This window comes from Bubalus kerabau, chromosome 1 (genome assembly GCF_029407905.1).
Source record: "Bubalus kerabau isolate K-KA32 ecotype Philippines breed swamp buffalo chromosome 1, PCC_UOA_SB_1v2, whole genome shotgun sequence".
In the NCBI taxonomy this organism is placed as follows: Eukaryota; Metazoa; Chordata; class Mammalia; order Artiodactyla; family Bovidae; genus Bubalus; species Bubalus kerabau.
In genome coordinates this window covers 215,126,006-215,149,333 of record NC_073624.1, presented here as the reverse complement: position 1 = coordinate 215,149,333, position 23,328 = coordinate 215,126,006, and the positions used below count along the sequence as shown (strand labels likewise).

At 36.8% G+C, this 23,328-nt stretch overlaps 1 protein-coding gene across 3 annotated transcripts in view; it reads right to left on the bottom strand.

Moving 5' to 3' along the window:
* The window catches only part of DDX46 (DEAD-box helicase 46), a 52,031-nt gene that overhangs the window by 7,848 nt on the left and 20,855 nt on the right, over nt 1-23,328 (bottom strand). For 2 of the 3 annotated variants that reach the window (XM_055553998.1, XM_055554019.1), the window contains exons 12-20: nt 21,948-22,026; nt 20,073-20,155; nt 17,553-17,717; nt 16,908-17,070; nt 8,484-8,677; nt 6,595-6,732; nt 6,115-6,264; nt 2,441-2,617; nt 58-276 (exon numbers count right to left, since the gene is read on the bottom strand). In XM_055553998.1, the coding sequence (XP_055409973.1) occupies nt 58-276; nt 2,441-2,617; nt 6,115-6,264; nt 6,595-6,732; nt 8,484-8,677; nt 16,908-17,070; nt 17,553-17,717; nt 20,073-20,155; nt 21,948-22,026 (1,368 nt within the window). The remainder of the gene's footprint in view (nt 1-57; nt 277-2,440; nt 2,618-6,114; nt 6,265-6,594; nt 6,733-8,483; nt 8,678-16,907; nt 17,071-17,552; nt 17,718-20,072; nt 20,156-21,947; nt 22,027-23,328) is intronic. The other variant, XM_055554009.1, reaches the window with a different exon arrangement.

Genomic DNA, 23,328 nt, shown 5'->3' with positions numbered 1-23,328 from the left:
TTTCACTCCTAAAAACAGGGTTTCTACTCAATTAAACAGTTTAAATCTGCTACTTGCCTGTGGGAAGTCATTGATCTCTAATTCTTCCTCATATCTCTTAAAAGATTCATTCTGTCCACCATCCTGTCTCTCCTCTTCTTGTTTCTCCAAAGGCACATAGTTGAGCTTGGCATTTATCTTTTCAGCAAGTTGCTCTGCAATAGTTTTTGCAGATACAGTGGGAGCCAGGATGGTGCCACCTCTGAGAATGGCATTGGTGGCCTGTTGCATTACATCCTGCAGTTAAAGAAGACCTACAGTCAAATCTCCAATGAGGACAGAGACAAGACCAAAGATCCCACCACAAACTCTTCTCTGGAAAGCACTAACTAAAAGCATCTTTCTTATGTAGAGTCTGACCCACAGGACAATTTAACAGCATATATTTATAACAGAGAGTTTAATATATCTGCCTTACTTGATGCAAAAACTAAACACCCAACTCTATATTAAAAAATTCTACTGAACCATAGATCATTAGGTAACTCTTGATATCAAATATAGTATAATATTTCTAAAATCATTTACATACCTTGTGGCTACTATGGGTTTCCTCTGAATCAGTATGTTTGCCTACTACTACCACTGAACTCCTCTTCCCCTCATGGGCAAACCCAACATTCTATAAATTATAGTAAATGTCTTTATACAACATACTCTTTTTTTACATTTGAAATTAATTTTACTATGTACCTAAACAACAGTGAAAAATTACAGCCATATGATTTCACAAGAGTTACTACTAACAATAATACAAGAGAATATTAGGGTGAAGTGCTGCATCTCTGTTTTCACAAGAGGCACAGGCTTGAGTAAACACTTCATAGTAATTCACTGGTTAAAAAAGATTCAAAGACCCAAGGCTCTGCCTCATCAGGTCAGTCCACTGGCCTCTAGCTTGGTCATGCCACTCGGGCACTACAGACCTGAACCTGTATACAACTACTGCACACAGGGCCATGCAGGTCCTCAACCACTCAAAATCTTAAAAACACTGTCAACATTAACAAACTGTTCTTTGGGAATGCTATGAAAATTTAACCTTGATTAAAAATTAAGTTAAACAAAATGCTGGAGAGAGTTAAACAAAATATGGGAGAAGGGAACCCTCCTACACTGTTGGTGCAAATGTAAACCGGTGCAGCCACTACGAAGAACAGTATGGAGGTTCCTTAAAAAACTAAAAACATAGCTACCATAACCCTAAAATCCCACTCCTAGGCATATTTCCAGAGAAAAACATGACCAGAAAAGATACGTGCACCCCAATGTTCACTGCAGCGCATTTTACAATAGCCAAGACATGGAAGTAACCTAACTGTCCATCAAGAGAGGAATGGATAAAGAAGATGTGGCACATATGTACAATGGAATATTACTCAGCCATTAAAAAGAATGGAATAATGCAATCTGCAGCAACATGGATGGACCTAGAGTGTCATGTTGAGTGAAGTCAGTCAGACAGAGGAGAAATACCATATGATATCCCTTAATGTGGAATCTAAAAAGAAAAGATGCAAATGAACGAACTTATACAACAGAAACAGACTCACAGACTTCTGAGAATGAACTTACAGTTGCAGAGGATAAGGGGAGAATGGATAGTTAGGAGTCTGGGATTGACATGTACACACTGCTATATTTAAAATGGATAGCCAACAAGGACATGCTGTAAAGCACATTCAGCTCAATGTTATGTGGCAACCTGGATGGAAGGGAAATTTGGTGGAGAATAGATATGGCTGAATCCCTTTGCTCTTCACCTGAAATTATCATAACATTGTTTGTTAACTGGCTATATCCCAGTAGAAAATAAAAGGTTAAAAAAAAAAGAAAAGAATACATATATGTGTGTGTGTGTGTGTGTGTGTATGTGTGTAACTGAATCACTTGGTTGTACAACAGAAACTAATACAACATTGTAAATCAACTACAAAAAAATGAAGTTAACCAAAAAACTCCCAAGAGAAAGATGGCAAGTAAAATATTTAACGGTTTCCCATTGTCTAAACACATGTTAGTTTGAGTTATATAACTGGGTGTCTGTACTTCCACAGCATTGTTTGTTTGCTCAATAACCCACCAGTAAACAGAGTAAGAAAGAAAAAGAGAGTTCTTTCTTTAGGATTTTGGTAAGGTCACTCAGAATACTGTTCTATAAAATTATCTATGGTTAACAGGCCTTCCAGAATAGGCATTAAGACCTCAGTTAACCATGCTAGAGAAATCAACCAAGGTGAATAATTAGAGAATTCTGCATTCAAATGTTAAATGCTTATTACCTCAAAATCTAAAACAACTTCTTGTTCACTTGTGCTGATATAATTTAAAAATATAAAAAAAAAAGCATTTAAATCAAATAACTTACAAAAAGTACTAAGACTTGGAACGAATTACTTAATACCTGAGACTCAATGCCCAAATTCTTCTGAGCATTGATTCTAAGAGCCAATCTCTTGGCAATTTCCAGTTTTTCAGCATTTCCTGCAGTGGGAGCAGGAACACTAGATGTTCCAGGAGCCGCCATATCCTTCACTCGTTTCTTTGAATTAAACATGCTTTCAATTTGCTCATCAATCTAAACAAGAAAAAAAAAGCATTAGTAAAAATCTAATTAAAATACCAATTTAGAGAGGGTGAGAGGGAGGGGAGGGGTAAGGAGAGGTGAGGGGAGGAGAGGGGGGAAGGGGAGGGAGGAAGGAAAGAAAGAAACAGAGACACAGTGCTGCAAGAACCACTTCAGCAGACTCCTGAGTAGTCCAGAAAATACATCCCAATTCAGTAAATGAAGAACACGAGCTGTCAAGACAGAGCAGCCAATTGGATGCAGCCAAGTTGCTCTGGGGCCCAGGCCTTGAGGCCAAATTATGTACACTGCAATCAAAGAGGCTGGAAGAAGGGCAATAACTCAAGATCAGTGGACAACTAAAAATACAGCCAATGGTTACCAGGGGAAATGATACAACATGTTCTCAAGGCAGGGCTCCTAAAATTTTTTTCAACTCCAAGAATGCAATTGGGTTTACAAGAAAAAAACTGAGTAAGAGAATCAAGGAGAAAAACCTTTATTGTTTTATCTCTTTGAACCCAGGAAGGAAAGGCATGAAGGTGGGTTTCCCCATGAAATCAAGAGCAATGCTGACAATCCTGGCTCTCCAGGAGTCATGTGAGTCCTACTGCCACCGCGTAATCCTCAGCTTAGCCACTTGTATCTCATAAGCTATAGCATTTCCTTTTAAAAATGTCTTTTGCCCCAAAATGAATACTAACACTACCAAGTAAAGAATGCAAATCCCTTCATATGCAGGAATTAGACTAATATTTCAAATCCCAAATGCAAAGAAAAACTTTTTCAGGGTTTAAAATTAACTTGAAGAACTTTTACTGAAATAGAAACAGACAACTCACCTTCTTTTTAAAGCATTTGTTATCTAATAAGGTGTTTGAGCTATCAACTACTTTTAAATTAACGTTTAATTTAGTAACACTCTTTTAAACAGCATACATGACATTAAAATCCAAAACAAATGCATAAAATTAGGAATGGGGAATGCACACAGTGTTAGGTAACAGGGATAACTTTACTTTTGACTTAATTCATTTTAGTATTGCTCTAATCTTTTAATTAATTTAATTTTATTAATTTAATTTAATTTATTTAATAAATTATTCTAATTTATTGAGAGCCTGGATAGTTCAGTTGGTAGAGCATCAATGGTTCAAGGTTCCAGGGTTCAAGTCCCTGTTCAGGTAGAAGCTTATTTGGGCTTCCCTGGTGGCTCAGATGGTAAAGAATCCGCCTGCAATGCAGGAGACCTGTGTTCAATCCCTGGGTTGGGAAGATCCCCTGGAGGAGGTCATGGCAACCTGCTCCAGTATTCTTGCCTGGATGGAGAATCCCCATGGACAGAGGAGCCTGGCAGGCTACAGTCCATGGGGTCTCAAAGGGTGGGACATGAATGAGTGATTAAGCACAAAGCTTTTTACTATTGCTCTAATTCTTTAATGAAAATTATAATAAGATTTTAACAAAAGGGGGAAAATTAATATGTTTTATTATGAGATTTTTAAAAAAATGCTTAAATAACAAAAAAACTGAAATGGCTTTATAAACCAAGCCAGAAATTCTTCAATACTCTTCCCTTCATGAGGTGGAGCCTCTCCTTAAATGTAGGCTGGACTTAACTGACTTGCTTCTAATAGACAAAATAAAGTGGAAAAGCCAGTATATAACTTCAGAGACTAGTCATAACAGGTACTAAGGATTCTTCTTTGCTCTCTCTTGGATCACTCAATCTGGGGAGCCAGCTGCCATGTTGTAAGAACACAAATGCAGAGTAAAGAACAGAGGCATCCCACCAACAGTGAAATCAGTGAGCCATTCTGGAAGAAGATGGGCCTGCATCAGTGAAGCCTTCTGATAACTACAGCCTGGAACAACGGCTTGACGGCAACCTCATGAGACCCAAAGTAACACCTTAAGTAAGTTACCTGGCTAGACTGTTCCTGATTTCCTAACCCTCAGGAATAGTAGGTAATAAATGTTTACTGTAACCCACTAAGCTTTGGGCTGATCTATTATACCATAACAGATACCTAAATACATTGACTTAGCTGAATTTTAAGCCAATATGGTATACTAGTAAAAAAAAAAAAAAAAAAAAAGGCCTAGAATTAATAGGAGACATTGGTTCCTGACTGTGCTTAACAGATAGTGTGGTCATTTCCTGAAAGATTAAATTCCTGAATTCTTAAGTTGTGCTCTGAGCCAAGGTTTAATGCAGTATATTAAAAAAAAAAAACTTCTATGATCAAATATCAAATATGCTGGAAGAATTCAGAATTAAAATAAATTATTTTATTAATGTCTTTTCATACCCATTGACAGGATACCATTAATAGTGGAATATACCAGCAGATTTTCAAAAGTATTTTATAATGAAAACATCTCAAGCTCAAGCTCCTGGGATTAGGGTTCCACAGCATACTCCAAGAAACCCTTAACTTTCTGAGTCCTTAGGGTCTCTTTTCACTGGGTTACAAACAATGCTGTAAGCTAAGAAAATGAGCTTTAAACAGCTAGGCAAAATCTGAAAAGGTTATTATTTGTTTCTAAGCCTCAGTCTCCTCAGTTATAAAAAGGGAATGCTTTGAGTATCTCTGGCTACTGTGAGGAAGTCAATGAAATAATCCCTGTAAGGCACTTGGCACGTGAAAACAGTACCATGCCATAAATGTTCACTATCAAACCCTGGGGTGGGAAGATCCCCTGGTGAAGGAAATGGCAACCCACTTCACTGTTCTTGTCTGCGAAATCCCATGGACAGAGGAGCCTGGTGTGCTACAGTCCATGGGGTCACAAAAGAGTAGGACACAACTTAGCAACTAAATAACAACAACAATTATTAATAAGGATGTTCTATAATAATCAAATTGTGAAGTATTTAAAAACAATATCAGTACCAATGATGTTAAAGATACAGGGAGCCAGGCACTCTTACACACCATTAGTGTGAGTGCAAGCTGGTACTCACCTTGCAGGAGAACAATCTAACAATGTTATAAGATCAAATTTGAATATACCCTTGGACTGAGCCATTCCATTTATACACTTAAACACTCTTCCTTAAGACTTAATCTGATAAATGTGCTAGGTTAAGTGTTCAAGGATGTGCAATGAAGTACAGTATACTCCAAATAATAACAAATATATATTCCAAGTATTTGTTTCCAAATATTCAAAAATAGGGATTTGATTGCTTATATTGTAGAACATCCATATAATGAAACATGTAGCCAAAAAACAGCATGAGAGTGAATTTCCTAAAAGGGAAGATTTCAACATAGGACTATTGTTGTAAAAAAAATTATAAAGCAGTATGACCTCATTTTTATGAAAATACAAAAATACGGGCATATGTGAATACATTTGTACACACACAAAAAAAACGGAGAAGCACACCCACCAAAAAGTTTCCAGTAATCTGCTACCTAAACAAGCCTAAGGTAAGACTTCCAGTACCAGATGAACAATTGCTTCAACTGGTAAGAATAAGGCTTTAGGACAATACTTACATCAACCGCAGCATCCTCATCATCTGAATCTTGCAGACCAAGAGCAGCTTTTTGTAACTTCTTTCTCTCATTAGCCAAAGCTTGTTCTGTTTCATCGAACTTGAATCCCTTACCAGAGAACCCACTACTCTTTTTAATTATTTTCCCTTCCTTTCAAGGAAAAACAAGAAAGTTAATTTCATAATAAAAAACTTTAATGCTCAGAAATTTATGGCAATTAAATAGTTTTCAAGGTGGGGTATGATAATGTAACAAAAACATTTTATTTAGCATGTGAGAAAAAAATAAGAGCCCTGTATGTACACTACAAAAATACTAAGTTGAAGAGAGGATTTTTGTTCTCACTCCTTTCCTTTTCTATCTAAAAAGATAAATGAAAATAATTCTATCAAGATTTGCTGGTATTAATACTCAAGGTTTAGAATACAGTGAATTGTATAAAAATAAGAAAAGTTATACTAACAAAAAAAAAAAACTCACAGCTTTCTGTTGATCTTTGAAATCGCTCCAGAGTTTCTCTAGATCAGGTGGCACTGCAGTCCCTGACAGTTCAAGGGCTTTAATTATGTCTCCAGCATACCGAGCTTGATCTTCTGTGATAAAAGTGTATGCATAGCCCTAGTAAACAATGAAAAAGTGGTACTATTAAACACTAACAAGATGAATCCTTCTTAGAAAACAAATAAGATGAAATCTGAGTTACCTAATATACCCTCTTTAAGACAACTCCACTACTCCACTAAGAAGAATTTTAAAGGTCACAATAGAGACTTACTAAATTCCTTAATATCTAAGTTTAACATTTATTGTAAAAATAAGTTAGAAAATTTCTAACTCCTTTGTGCATAAAGAGAAATTAGATAAGTTAATGATTTTTACATAAATGTACAACTGCATTGTAATTATTAATTTTAACACATCTTATTTTTCCCTTTTTGCTTGCATTCTTTTCTTCTACTACCTACTGTACCCCTCTACCCCAGCTAACCTGTAATTAACTTCCTAGAATATAGCATCCCATAGTCTTTAAAGACCAATTAAAAGATATAAAAATATACACACGTGTATATCTGATATGTTTTCAAAAAAAAAAAATGAAGTCAACTACATCACTTTCCTGCAATTCTCTAATGCCTAAGGATTCACGTGTCCCCAACAGCTTTTTGGTTCAGGTAAGAGAAAAGACTGGAGTTGTAAGCAGAGGAAAAGCAAACTACAATTAGACTGCCATCTTCATTAAATGTTCTATCCTACCAGTGAACTGTTATAAATTTTAAAACTAGCCTTAATATTTTATTTCAGGAGTACCTAGTTACCCTTCTCCAGAGGATCTTCCCAACCCAGGGATCAACCCCAAGGGAAAGGCTACCCACTCCAGTATTCCGGCCTGGAGAATTCCATGGACTGTATAGTCCATGGGGTCGCAAACAGTCAGACATGACTGAGCAACTTTCGCTTCACTTCACTTCACCTAGTCACCAGATTTGACCCCTAGCCTACTTTTACACAGCCCATGAGCTAAAGTGGTATTACATTTTTTTAGGGTTGGATACAAAATACACATAGGATGTGACAGAGACTATATGTGACCCAAAAAGGTTACAATTTTAACTACACAAAAAATCTCCCAAATCCACAGAATAACTCAGGTTAAAAGAATAAATGCCATCACTACTTATGAGCTGCCTAACTCTGGCAACTACCGTCAGTGTGCCTCAATTTTTTTCATCTGTTTAAAGCAGTAATATTACTGATCTTAAAGGGAATTTGTGAGAATAAAACAAGATATACATAGAGCACTTAAAACAGTGGTGGGCATTTAATAAATACTCCATAAATATAACCTATTAATAATATTATTGCTTTCGTATGTAGAAATGTCCATGGTTATAATATCAAATATATCACCATCAGTGCTTCCAACAAAGGAATATTCTGCTGCTTTCAAAAACAATGAGTTAAAACTATATACTCAACAGAATACAGGTGTCAAAAAAAGAAATAATATACATTTGTATGGGGCTAAAGACAGGGGTGATAGGTGTGGGCTGAGTATATTTTATGATCCCATATTCTTAAAAAAGTAATGAATGCTCTTGAACATATATGTGTAATGTATATACAGAAATTTTTAGGTGGGGAAAAATACCTTTCTGGGGACACAAGGGTTAACACTCTGCCTATATAGAACAGGTAGGTATCTGATAATTTTAACAGCACTTAAGACATGTGTATGTATATAAATGACATCAACTAATCCCCATATTCTGAAGATTCCCTGTAACTCCTATTATCTACACTTTAAAGTCCTAAAGAAACACTTATATTTTAACATAATGGAAATCAACTTTAAAAGCAATTCTTTTTACTTTGTTGCCTGCTCTTCCAGTCCGTCCTGCTCTGTGCACATAATCCTCATAATGGTTGGGGCAGCTATAGTTTACAACAAGAATCAGATGCTTCACATCGAGGCCTCGGGCAGCAACAGATGTGGCCACGAGAAGTTTGCAGGTCCCATTCTTAAAATCATTTATGATGCTATCTCTGTCATATTGATCAATGCCTGCAAATGAATTAAAGAGTTGTAAAACCACATATTCAAATTAAATTTTCCATTTTCTCTGACATTCAGAGAAAGAAGCTAAACACAGGGTAAAGAACATATCCAACTTATACTGACCATATGTCAACAACCACCATATAGAAAATAAAAATTTGCAGGGTGCTGAGAGACTTGGGGGAGTATGGATAGTTTGGGATTAAAATATACACATTACTATATGTAAAATAGAGAACCAACAAGGATCTACAGAACAGCACAGAGAACTACACTCAATATCCCATAATAACATATAATAGAAAAGAATCTAAAAACAAATAGGTATAATATACAACTGAATCATTTTGCTGTACACTTGAAACACAACATTGTAAAACAACTGCATTTCAATAAAAATTTTAAAAGACTAAGAAAATTCAATGGCAAGATCAAATCTGCCCTTCTTTTCTTCCCTTTCTTGTACATAAAGCTAACAACTGTAGAAGCCCAATCTTAGAATCCCTAACCTACTACTGTTAAGGGGGCAAAGGGAAAAAAAAAAAGGCAAGTACACCCAGCCTATAATGACAGGATTCAGATGTTTTGACTTCTCCTACAGGTTATTTAGAGCCTTGCTACTCACAGTTTTGTTCAAAGACAAGGAGCAGCATCACATGAGAACTTGTTAGAAATGCAGAATCTCAGATTCTACTGCAAACTACTTAATCAGGTTCTGCATCTTAACCAGATAGTTAGGTGATTATCATTTACAGTGCACTGCTTAAAAAGGACCCCACAGGAATGCTCTGAAAATTTGTTACTCAAAGAGCCTCAGGATGAGTGACAAAGCAGAACATAAAATATCAAAATGATCTATAATAAAATGTCCAGGGCACAAATATACCTTATGGTGGGATACCTGGGACTCTCTAGTAATCAGAGAAGGGAATGCAATAAATTCTCAAACCTTGAAATTCATTTTTGCAGCAAGAAATATTGGAACATTTCATATAAAACCTGTGTTTAACATATACAGAACATTTAGCATCTAAATATTATCAGTATTAATTTATATTATCTAAAATTTTGAACGTACTCTTCAAAGACTGAATGATAGAAAGTATTTGGATCTTATGTCAAAAAAACTAGCAGCTCAATACTACCTCTAAAACCTCACAAGAAAAATTAATGGAATGAATAATAATATATATTAAGTTTATAATTTAAAAATACCAAAACTTCTCCTTTAGATTAAGGTATCTCCTATGTACAACAGAGTTAGTAATTACTGGCAGCAACCATCAACCATCTTCCTTTTTAACATATCCCCAATTTTGTTATCCACCCAACAAACATTCACATATGTGAAAGTGAAAGTGAAAAGTCGCTCAGTCGTGTCCAACTTTTTGCGACCCCATGTACTATACAATTCACTGAATTCTTCAGGCCAGAACACTTGAGTGGGCAGACTTTCCCTTCTCCAGGGGATCTTCCTAACCCAGGGATCGAACCCAGGTCTCCCACATTGCAGGCGGATTCTTTACCAACTGAGCTAATATCAAACCAAAGATGAGCCTAATTCAGTCTCAGGAAGTGAGTAATGTTTAGGGTAAACGAGCCCTTCTCAAACTTCCTGTGCTCAGGTTGCCTGTGTACTTTTAAGGCAAGTAACTTGGTGGGCTATTATGGAAATACTTCTGACCTCATGAAGACCCTGAAAATCTCAGAGACCTCATGGGTGGGAGGACAATATTTTCAGAGCCATTTGTCATTCCCATGCCTATGAATGACTCCCCTGGTAGCTGAGATGGTAAAGTGTTTGCCTACAATGCAGGAGACCCAGCTTCAATCCCTGGGCCGGGAAATCTCCTGGAGAAGAAAATGGCAACCCACTCCAGTATTCTTGCCTGGAAAATCCCATAGATGGAGGAGGCTGGTAAGCTGCAGTCCATGGGGTCGCAAAGAGTCAGACATGACTGAGTGACTTCACTTCACTTCACTTCTTCACACGCCTATGAATGAATTAGGCATAAGCAAGTGAAGCAATTCTGGCCGAAGAGACAGAAGAAATATAGGAAGAGGATTATAGGCAAAAAGTTTTCTTACTTATATAAAAAATACACATTTCCACCAAGATAGGGGGAAATCTTATTAGATTAACCATCCTGTGGACAGGAACTATGAATTCTAAATATAAAGAACTAACTACCTGAAGGCACCAGAGAGTGACTAAAAGCAAGCAGAAACTGGAAGGGAGTTGACATCTGAAAGAATGCAATGGCACTGGTTAAGTTTATAGGATTTTACTTATTTTAAACTTTCTGTTTGGGAGCATGCCCTGAGTAGCCCAGGTAGTGAAGTCATGGTCTTACTGACAAGAAGAAACAGAAGAAAGAAGTTAGAATAAACTCAGGACCATAAAAGAGGGGATAAATCCTAGGAAGAACAACAGAGTAGGCATATCCAGTTGTGCATAAAAACACTGCCCAACTATCTGATACCTAAACTATACACACATGACGCAGAGGTCAACCAGCCCAGCTCTGGCTACAAGAAGTTAATACCCACTGAAATCTCTTTTAGATTTCAGAGCTTACCCATTACAAGAAAGTTTTAAATATGGGTCTAGCCAAGTTAATTCCCTATTTAAAAAAATAAAAAACTTTTAAGTAAAACATAAGATAATTTATACTCTACAAGGTATCATTCACAAAGGCCAGTATGCAAACCAAAATTACTAGACATACAAAGAAATAGAAAAATATAAAACAAAATTAAAAGACAATAGAAATTGACTTTAAACGACCAAGACATTATAATTAATAGTCACAGATTTTAAAGCAACTATTGTAATTGTGATTTAGGAAAAAAAAGTTTTACATGCTTATAATGAATGGCTTGGAAATACAATTTGAGAATCAAAATATAAAGGAGAACCAACTGGAAATTCTAGAACTAAAAAAATATAAAAATTGAATTTAAAAATTCACTGAATGGACTTACTAACAGCAGATAAGAGATGGCCAAAAACACACAGTGAACTTGAAGACAGAGTAAAAGAAATTATTTAATCTTAATTAGAGAGAAAAAAGACTTAAAAACAAAGACTGAACATCCATAATGAGCATCAATGATATGTGAGACAGTAATAAAAGCTGAACATACACATTATTGGAGTCTTAAAAAGAGAGGAGAAAATAGGGCAGTAAAAATCAAGTAATCAAACAATCAAGAAATAATAGTCAAAAATTTCCCATATTAGATGCAAAACATAAATTTACAGATTCTAGAAGCTTGGTGAACCCCAATGAGTATGAATGATACCCAAGTCAACTTACCATATGACCTAGTAATGCCATTCCTGGTTATCAACCCCAGAGAAATGAAATGTTCACATAAAAATCTGTACTTGCATATTTAATAGCAGCTCTATTCATAATTATATAAAACTGGAAATAACCTAAATACCCTTCAACAGATGAAAAGATACATAGAGTGGTACCTCCACACACTAGATAATAAAAAGAAATGAATAATGCAACACCTTGAATGGATCTCAAAGCCATCACGCTAAGCAAAAAAAAAAAAGCCAATTGCAAAAAGCTACATAACGTATGATTGCATTTACAAACACTGTTCTAAGAGAACATCAGTGTTTCCCAGTGACTGTGTACAAGAAGAAGAAAGACAATCTTAGAGTTACTCTGTATAGGGATATGACAAAAGAGTTCTGGGGGATGAGGTAACTGTTCTGTATCCTGATTATGGTGTAGTCTTTGGATAGTTAAATAACTGGAAATAGCCTGGGTGTCCAAGAGAAATGACAAAAAAAACTATGACATATTTATATATTAAAGTATTACTGAGCAATACAGTCGAAGAGTTGACACATCCAACCATATGGATGAATCTCAAAAATGCATATGAAAGGTCAAAGATGCCTGACACGAAACAGTCCCTAACGTATGGCTCCATTTATTTGAAATTCTAAAACAGGAAAAATTAATATATGTTGAGAGGAAAAAATGTAAAAAGTAGAGCAGGGACTGAGGGAAATTTCTGAGGTTATATTTTAATAGAGGTTTGGATTTCAGAACTTACATGCATTTGTCAAAACTCATCAAATGCTATACTTAGGATCTGTACATTTTGCTACAGTCCACTTAATACTTTTTTCGTTAAAAAAATTTTTGAACTAGTGTTAATAAAATGCATATTGAAGTGAAATGTGTTGACATACAACTTACTCTAAAATGTACCAAAAAACTAAGAAAAATTGAGGGGTTGATAGGACAGATGGCTAAAGATGTGATAAATAAATACAACAAAATGTTAATTGTAGAATCTAGTATTAGATATTTCAGGGTGCTCACTATCTAGTTTTCTCAGATCTTCGGTGTTTGAAAATTTTGGTGATAAAAATGGAGGGGAAAAAAGATATATGGAAAACAGTCTTCTTCCTCTGGAAGTTGTCAGATCTGGAAGTGACAACTGAGCCTGTAGAAGGCTTTTTGTTGCCACAAAGAAAGCTAATAACTAAGTTATGCTCAGGATAGCAACAACAATATGGAGACACTGAGCTAATGAATAAAGCAAGTTGGAATCGTTTTCCTTTTTTTGGCCAAGCACGTGGCATGTAGGATCCCTCTGGGTGACAACAATGGGTCAATGCAAGTTCATGAACATAACAAATGTACCACTGTGATGTGGGATGCTGATAGTAGGGGAGTCTGTAGTAGGGGAGTCATGCTGGAAGAAAGCGGTAAAAAAAAACTTTGTGATTTCTGCTCAATTTTGCTGTGAACCTACAACTACTCTAAAAAAGAACATCTATTTTTCAAAAGAGTAAACACAAAAAGATCAAAATTAAAATGAAGTGACTTTGGCAAAAGATAAACATACAGATCGATGGAATCGACTAGAGTCCCAGAAATAAACCCGTAGATAAATGGTCATGTGATTTTGAGAAGGTTATCAAGGCCATTCACTAGGGAAAAGATAGTCTTTTCAAGAAATGGTGCTGGGAAACCAAACATCCACACAAAAGAATGAAGATGAACCCATGTCTTACACCATATACAAAAATCAACTCAAACTGAATCAAAGACCAAAACTTAAACTAAAACTTTAAACCTCTTAGAGGAAAACAAAGGGGAAATTTTTCATAAGCCTGGATTTGGCAATGATTTCTTAGATATAACGCAAAAAGAACAGGCAACAAACAAAAGAAAAAAATTGATACAACAGACTTCAAAACTAAAGCATCAAAGGACACAATCCAGAGAGTGAAGAGACAACCACAGAATGGGAGAAAATTCATGCAAATACATGCAAGGGACTGCTATCCAGAATATGTAATGAAATCCTGCAACTTAGCAACAAAAACCCAAACAAACTGATGAAAAATATGCAAAGGCCTTGAACAGACATTTCTCCAAAGATATACAAATACCGGACAGGAAAAGGTCAGTTTTCATTCCAATCCCAAAGAAAGGCAATGCCAAAGAATGCTCAAACTACTGCACAATTGCACTCATCTCACACGCTAGTAAAGCAATGCTCAAAATTCTCCAAGCCAGGCTTCAGCAATACGTGAACCGTGAACTTCCTGATGTTCAACTTGGTTTTAGAAAAGGCAGAGGAACCAGAGATCAAATTGCCAACATCTGCTGGATCATGGAAAAAGCAAGAGAGTTCCAGAAAAACATCTACTTCTGCTTCATTGACTATGCCAAAGCCTTTGACTGTGTGGATCACAATAAACTGTGGAAAATTCTGAAAGACATGGGAATACCAGACCACCTGACCTGCCTCTTGAGAAACCTGTATGCAGGTCAGGAAGCAACAGTTAGAACTGCACATGGAACGACAGACTGGTTCCAAATAGGAAAAGGAGTACGTCAAGGCTGTATATTGTCACCCTGCTTATTTAACTTATATCCAGAGTACACCATGAGAAACGCTGGGCTTGAAGAAGCACAAGCTGGAATCAAGATTGCCAGGAGACATATCAATAACTTGAGATATGCAGATGACACCACCCTTATGGCAGAAAGTGAAGAGGAACTAAAGAGCCTCTTGATGAAAGTGAAAGAGGAGAGTGAAAAAGTTGGCTTAAAGCTCAACATTCAGAAAACGAAGATCATGGCATCTGGTCCCATCACTTCATGGGAAAGAGATGCATAAACAGTGGAAACAGTGTCAGACTTTATTTTGGGGGGCTCAAAAATCATCGCAGATGGTGACTGCAGCCATGAAATTAAAAGACGCTTACTCCTTGGAAGGAAAGTTATGACCAACCTAGACAGCATATTCAAAAGCAGAGACATTACTTTGCCAACAAAGGTCCATCTAGTCAAGGCTATGGTTTTTCCAGTGGTCATGTATGGATGTGAGAGTTGGACTGTGAAGAAGGCTGAGCACCGAAGAATTGATGCTTTTGGACTGTGGTGTTGGAGAAGACTCTTGAGAGTCCCTTGGACTACAAGGAGATCCAACCAGTCCATTCTAAAGGACATCAGTCCTGGGTGTTCTTTGGAAGGACTGATGCTAAATCTGAAACTGCAGTACTTTGGCCACCTCATGCCAAGAGTTGACTCACTGGAAAAGACTCTGATGCTGGGAGGAATTGAGGACAGGGGGAGAAGGGGATGACGGAGGATGGGATGGCTGGATGGCATCACTGACTCGATGGATGTGAGTCTGAGTGAACTCTGGGAATTCGTGATGGACAGGGAGGCCTGGCGTGCTGCGATTCATGGGGTCACAAAGAGTCGGACACGACTGAGTGACTGAACTGAACTGAACTGAGGCATGGGGAATTAAGTATTGCTTAATAGATACAGAGTGTCTGCTTGAAATGATGAAAAATTTCTGGAAATAGATAATGGAAACGGTTTCACCACACTGTAAATCTACTTAATGCCAATGAATTATACACTTGAAAACGGATAAAATGGCAAATTTTACGTAATGTATATTTAGCCAATTAAAAAGAAAAGGAAAGCAAAATGAGTCATTTTCAAACATTAAAAGTTAACCAAATACATATCCTCAGTCCTTTTAACTGCATTCCTCATAAAGCCTGGTGTGGGACTGTAAACATGTCCTATGCCACACGCTCTTCTGCTTACTGAATGACATTTTCCCATGAAGACATGGAGTCTATGCCTCCATCTCCTTGAATGTGGGCCAGTCTAGTGACTATTCTGACCTACAGAACATGGTGGAAATAAAAGTTCTACCACTTCCCAGGATCCTCCTGAACTGTCTTGGCAGCTTCTGATTATTGCCCTCTGGCCAAGCAGCCTCACCCAGAGGCTCACAAGTGGAAGTCAGGACTCCTGGCCAATAGGAGTGAGATATCTGTCAAAAGCCAGTACAACTTGTCAGCTGCCTAAACACGGAAAATTGGAAATGGAACCCCAACTGAGCCATCCCAATAGACAGAGCATGGAAGACAGACTAGATACGTGTGCTAAGCCCTAAACAAATGGCAGATTCATAAGCAAAGTAAATGACCGTTGCCACTCAATTCAGGGATGGTGTGTCACAAAGTCATACTACCAGAATATTTGGTGAGTGGGCTTAACTCAACTGTCTCTATTCCATGTGTTTAGTGTTCTAAGTCCCACGTATATATAACAATGGAGATATTACACAGAAATTAAGTAAAGCTCTAATGTTAATCATAAAAGCCTCTAGGTAGCATGGTACAATGGAGAGAATGTAACATGAATCAAAATTTTCAATTTCTCCTTAGCTGATTACTGGTTATGGAATTTGGTCAAACCAATGTATTGTTGGCTTATTTTCTTTATCACTGAGATGGAATAATAATAATGCTTACCTGCAGAGACCTGTCATAAATGAAAACTGCCACTGATATAAAATTTAGTGCTAGCCAGTTATCCACATTAAATACAGCCCTGTGTATATGTCAATCGCAAACTCCCTAACTATCCCCACAGACTTACTGTATAGCACATGGACCTCTGCTCAATGTTATGTGGCAGCCTGGATGGGAGGGGAGTTTGGGGGACAATAGATACACGTGTATGTATAGCTGATTCCCTTCACTGTTCACATGAAACTATCACAACATTGTTTGTTAATCAGCTAGACTCCAATACAAAATCAAAAGTTTAAAAAAAGAAAAAGGAAAAAAAATTAGTGCTAAGTTAGAGACAAAGGAAATACACAGCCCAGTGCTTGGCCAACCTAAGTCCATTACAGATATTTCAGTAAATGTTACCTCCATGAAGAGACATGCAAGGGTAAGAAGCTCTCATTAAATCTTTCAGAAGACCATCAGCATGTTCCTGCTTATCCACAAATATAATGACAGATCCTGATTCTTGATAATGACCTAGAAGTTCAAGTAGCTTCAAGAATTTCTTTTCTTCTTCAATCACAATCTGAAAAGAATACATTGTATAACATTAACGGACTGAAAATCCAAATACACTTCATGAACAAAAATATTCATTTTATTTGTGGCAAATATATGACATCTTGCTGTATCTTTAGGAAACAGTAGGAGAATCTTGACTTTAATTGGTAAATCACTAAGCCCAAAAAAATTAAAATTAACTTTCAAAGACTAAGAGGCTTACAAATGTGGACAGATTATCTGTTCTGACTCTTAACTTCACATCCTATTAACCAAATAACACAGGTACATGACATTTTATCTACCAGCCCACAACTTCTGGTGGTAAACTTTATAAACAGTTCCATGGAATAGAAAATTCAAATATATCTGGTAAAATGTTAAAAGCTGCAGTTGATGTATACTATTTAATTTTAGGAAGTACCTGCCTACATCACAGTGATCCCAAAAGGAGGACACACTGCCTAAACATACGGGGACGTGGGGGTTTCCTAAGGATGTACCCACCACTTGTTGCTCCACATCCGAGCAAACTACACTTCTGCCTCCAACCTGCACTTCAATGGGTTTACTCAGGATTCTCCGAGCCAAGGCTTCCATAGCTCTGGGGAAAGTAGCTGAAAACATAACTGTCTGTCTGTCAGGGCGAACATTATCCACAATGCGCATGACCTGAGAAAACATTACAAATAAACATGGTGAGAGTAGCCTCCAAAATTCACAGGATGGTGAGAACAAGTACAAAGAACTTTTGAGAACATCTATTCAGTGACTTTTAAACTTGTTATCTTGGAATATTACCATTGATTTCACCTTAAAATTTGCTCCTCTCAGTCTCCCCTTCTGAAGAAATGGCAACTCTAGTCACTTACTGCTTTATGCCCCAAATCTAGGAGCCATCTGTAACTAGTCTCTCTCTTGCTCATTTCATACCCAATCCATCAACAAATTCAGTAGTCTTGACTTTCAAACTAAACAATGAAAGTATTCCTCACTGCTATTACTGTTTTCCTTCCTTTACTCAACCCATTTTCATTGAGCAACCATTATGTGCCAGACATTGTTCTAAGTGCTTGGAATAAGCAATAAAAATAGACAAAAACTTGTCTTTATGGAGCTTACAGTCTAATGATGGTGGATAAATATTATGTAACCAATGGTAATAAGAGTTACAGGATAAAAAAAGAATAATGAAGGTGCAAATATTGTTAAAGGGACAAAATAATTATGTCAGTGTATAAGAGTTCCAGAGAAAACAGGGAGTTACAGGATTCTTATGGCCTAAACAAGAAAAAAACCCCACAGAATTAATAAAATTATTAATGATGGTTTCAAGGTAGACAGTGGTGAGTGGTTGGAAATTGGGGAGGGTAAAGGTCTTGCCAGGAATACGCAGGACCACATTTTCATTCTAATCAAAGTTGATGTGATAACTATGAAAGGGGCTGCTATACCCAAGGCATGTGGAAATCTTGGGCTCCTGGTCCAAATGATCTCTCAACTCTCACCTGGATTATTTCAACTGTCTCCTAACAGGTTTCCCTGCCTTTGCTCCTGTCCAATCTGAAATCTCTTCTCCACCCAATAGTCAAAATTACGGCTTTAAAACATATACCAGAATTTTCAGTTAAAGACTGTGGTTGCCCACAGACATTTACTTTCTTCACTTGAAAAACCCTGTAAAATGTAACAAGGTTTTTAAAAATTGCTCAAACCAACAAAGAAAATAAGACAGGGGACTTCCCTGGTAGTCCAGTGGCTAAAGACTCTGTGCTCCCAATGCTGAGGGCCTGGGTTTGAACCTGGTCAGGGAACTAGACCCCACATGCCACAACTAAAAGATTCCATGTTCTGTAACTAAGACCCAGTGCAGCCAAATAAATCAATAAATAGTATCTTTAAAAAAAAAAAAAGAAGATAGGACATGACAGCTACAACATTTTGTTTAAGTGGTACCTGACTTAGCAGACTCAAGAAAACTAAATCCTAAAATGGGAAGGAACCAGACTTTCAAGAAGCGGCATCTCTTATGCCCTAGCCTGTTCGTCTATTTCAGAAGGATTACTCTTTACTATTCAATCTTTACATAAATTTCAGTCAATCCATCTTTAATGTTTTCCAGTAAGTTTCACAATTTTCTTCAGATATGTCTTATATTGTCGAATTTATTTTTTCCAGCTTTGTAAACATATTTTTAAAGTCCTGGGAAAGTGAAACTCGCTCAGTTGTATCCAACTCTTTGCAACCCCACGGCCTATACAGTCTATGAATTCTCTAGGCCAGAATACTGGAGTGGATAGCCTTTCCCTTCTCCAGGGGATCGTCCCAACCCAGGGATGAAACCCAGGTCTCCTACACTGCAGGTGGATTCTTTACCAACTGAGCTTTCAGAGAAGCCTACACACTGTAACTAGAGTTGCCTCCACTCACCCCAACTAGAGAAAGGCCACATGTAGCAATGAAGACCCAGAGAAGCCAAAAATAAAACTAAAAAATATTTTTAAAAAAATATTTTGTTATCCATAGCACAGTGACAACTCATTCTGCTCTTCTTGTTAAGAAAAAATTCTACCACCTTTTACAATGAGTTTTAAGTTTTTATCACTGAAATTTTATATTTAAGGAAACTACATGTGTTAAGAACATAAAATTTAAGCTAGACAAATGCTTTGGGCCTTAGTTTTTACATTTGGAGGATATAACCAACCTGTGCTATCCAGATCATGAGGTAGTGAAAAGCGTAAGTTAAAGCCATTTGGAAGTACAGTAAAAATCATAATATATGAAAGCTTAAGCTTCTATTATGACTAATTTTACCAATGATGCCTAGGAAAGACTGCAGAAATACATCCTGAAAAGTTTAAGAATCCAAACATAAATATTTATTTCAATTCCCCACGTCCTCAATTCCCTGTATTACCACACAAAAGAAATGTGAGAATTTCAGAAATCATACAAATATTTCAGACTCATGGCAATTACAAGGTTTATTTTATAGATAGAAACACAAAGAAATTTAATGAATACCTGTGGTTCAAAACCCATGTCAAACATTCTGTCTGCTTCATCTAAAACAACATACGTCACTCTTCGAAGATTTGTAACCCGACCTAACATGAGGAAAAAAATAAAGACAAAAAGAAAACTAAAAATCAGTCACAATTCATTTTATGACTACCAAAAACTTTAAAAAACTGTAAAGGGAACTAAAATGCCTGACTTAACCAGAGGGGTAAGTTAAGTATCTTTAAACAGTGAAAAGAAATTTTCGTTTACAATATCTTAATCTAATGGTATATACTTTCTGACAATGGGTATATGAGGCCCTTTATTTTGTCAAACTCGTCTCTTGCATACCATCATAGGGCCTGAAGAACCTGTAAAATTCAGAAAACAGCCCTCTCCAAAACACATCATAAAACTAAGACTGAGATGGAGCATCGAGCCACATCAGCCATTATCTGACAGCATCACCTAGGAAAAAACATATTAGAGATTACAGCGTATGTGTGGAAAGCAAGTTCCAGTGCTAACTACTTCAGACGCAGAAAATCTCTCTTTACTTTATGTAGTACATAAACTACTTACATAGTTTAGGAGCTTCTAATGAGCATGTCAAAACATAATAAGAAGCTATTCAATACCATTAGGTAATTAACATATTACACAAAAATTTAAGAAATCAAATATATCATATTACAAAGCTACACTTTACAAATTCAATTTCACTAAGTGCTCCCACTGGTTTAAATAAATGCAACTGGCTTCTTAGCCAGAGAAAACTAAACACATACACAGGAAACCCTTTATAAAGGATTAACACAAGCATTTCTATCAATTGTTGATTCAATCACCTGGCAGAAACATGTATGAAATAGTTATTAAATGTAAACCAAAAGGACAGATAAAGGGAAAAGGTAAAATTAATCAAGATGAATTTCAGGATACTTAATGCAGCATTGAGAAAAAACAACGAATTATTTTATCAGCATTCAGCCCAAAACATTTCATATGCTGTACAAGCACAATGACTTATCAATATCAGTATCACTGTACCAACTTTATGTAGAATTAGAATTAAATGAACACAAAAATCCAAGCAAAATGCTATTAGAAACATGCACTACTCAAAGTTTTAAATACTCTACTATATATATACTGAATATACAATGGAAACCTTTGAAAGCATTTTCTTCAAAACAACAGAAATGTGCCAAAATAAATGCTTTCTAATATTTAAGTACTCCATACTAACATGTGCAGCCCCAATTAGTTTCGCACGATTGGGAACAGCTTTAAATTACCTACCTTTGATGGTTTAAGTCTCGGAAGCCCAGTTCTATAAATCTTGAAGGGCCTTTCTCCACAGAAGTTAAATAATGTCAACAGTTTAGTAACAGTTTTGATAGGGAATAATTTAACAAAGCACAATATTTGAGCTAAAAACATGCAATATTTACAAAAGATAAATGTCCTTGAAGCTGCAATATCTTAATTTATATAGTATTGTAAGAAAATACTAGCTTCTAAGAAGAAAAAATTTAAATTGTACAATTAAAAAAACATAGTCCCCTACCCTTTCAAATGCAAAGGTAGGACAAAATCAGATTAAGAATTTGAGTTAAGGGCTTTAAAAAAAACAATACATCAGATGGAGTGGTTGTCAAAAAAATTTTAATTACACTGCAAAAATATTATTATGAACACTTGCAACAATAAGCTTGTTACAATACAAATTTTAAGATATTACAGCTTTAAGAAGAAATGTAGAAAGAAACCCTTTGGTGGTTTCTTGTATCTGCTTTGATTTAACAGAAATGTACGTAATTCAAAAAGGAGAAAAGACAACCAAAAAATAAATAAATAAATAAAAACAAAACCAAAAACCTATCCCCAACTTACCACTATTAGCTGCTAACATGTCAATCATTCGACCAGGTGTACAAACAATAATTTCAGCACCTCTTTTCAGCTCAGCAATCTAATAAAAAAAGATGAAATTTTATACTCTATTTATCACTAATGCCTCTTCACAGACTTCAAAATACTGCCCGAAGTCCTTGCAGAGCTCCGTAAGATAAGATAGTCAGGTCTGATTAGAAGGTATCAAAGCCTCTTACTTAATTCTTTGGAATGTGGGAGAACTACTAAAGGAATCAGATCAGATCAGATCAGATCAGTCGCTCAGTAGTGTCTGACTCTTTGCGACCCCATGAATCGCAGCACTCCAGGCCTCCCTGTCCATCACCAACTCCTGGAGTTCACTCAAACTCACGTCCATTGAGTCAGTGATGCCATCCAGCCATCTCATCCTCTGTCGTCCCCTTCTCCTCCTGCCCCCAATCCCTCCCAGCATCAGAATCTTTTCCAATGAGTCAAATCTTCGCATGAGGTGGCCAAAGTACTGGAGTTTCAGCTTTAGCATCATTCCTTCCAAAGAAATCCCAGGGCTGATCTCCCTCAGAATGGACTGGTTGGATCTCCTTGCAGTCCAAGGGACTCTCAAGAGTCTTCTCCAACACCACAGTTCAAAAGCATCAATTCTTCGGTGCTCAGCTTTCTTCACAGTCCAATTCTCACATCCATACATGTCCACTGGAAAAACCATAGCCTTGACTAGATGGACCTTTGTTGGCAAAGTAATGTCTCTGCTTTTCAATTTGCTGTCTAGGTTGGTCATAACTTTCCTTCCAAGGAGTAAGCGTCTTTTAATTTCATGGCTGCAGTCACCATCTGCGATGATTTTTGAGCCCCCCAAAATAAAGTCTGACACTGTTTCCACTGTTTATGCATCTCTTTCCCATGAAGTGATGGGACCAGATGCCATGATCTTCGTTTTCTGAATGTTGAGCTTTAAGCCAACTTTTTCACTCTCCACTTTCACTTTCATCAAGAGGCTTTTGAGTTCCTCTTCACTTTCTGCCATAAGGGTGGTGTCATCTGCATATTTGAGGTTACTGTTATTTCTCCCGGCAATCTTGATTCCAGCTTGTGCTTCCTCCAGCCCAGCGTTTCTCATGATGTACTCTGCATATAAGTTAAATAAACAGGGTGACAATATACAGCCTTGACGTACTCTTTTTCCTATTTGGAACCAGTGTGCTGTTCCATGTCCAGTTCGAACTGTTGCTTCCTGACCTGCATACAAATTCCTCAAGAGGCAGATCAGGTGGTCTGGTATTCCCATGTCTTTCAGAATTTCCCACAGTTTATTGTGATCCACACAGTCAAAGGCTTTGGCATAGTCAATAAAGCAGAAATAGATGCTTTTCTGGAACTCTCT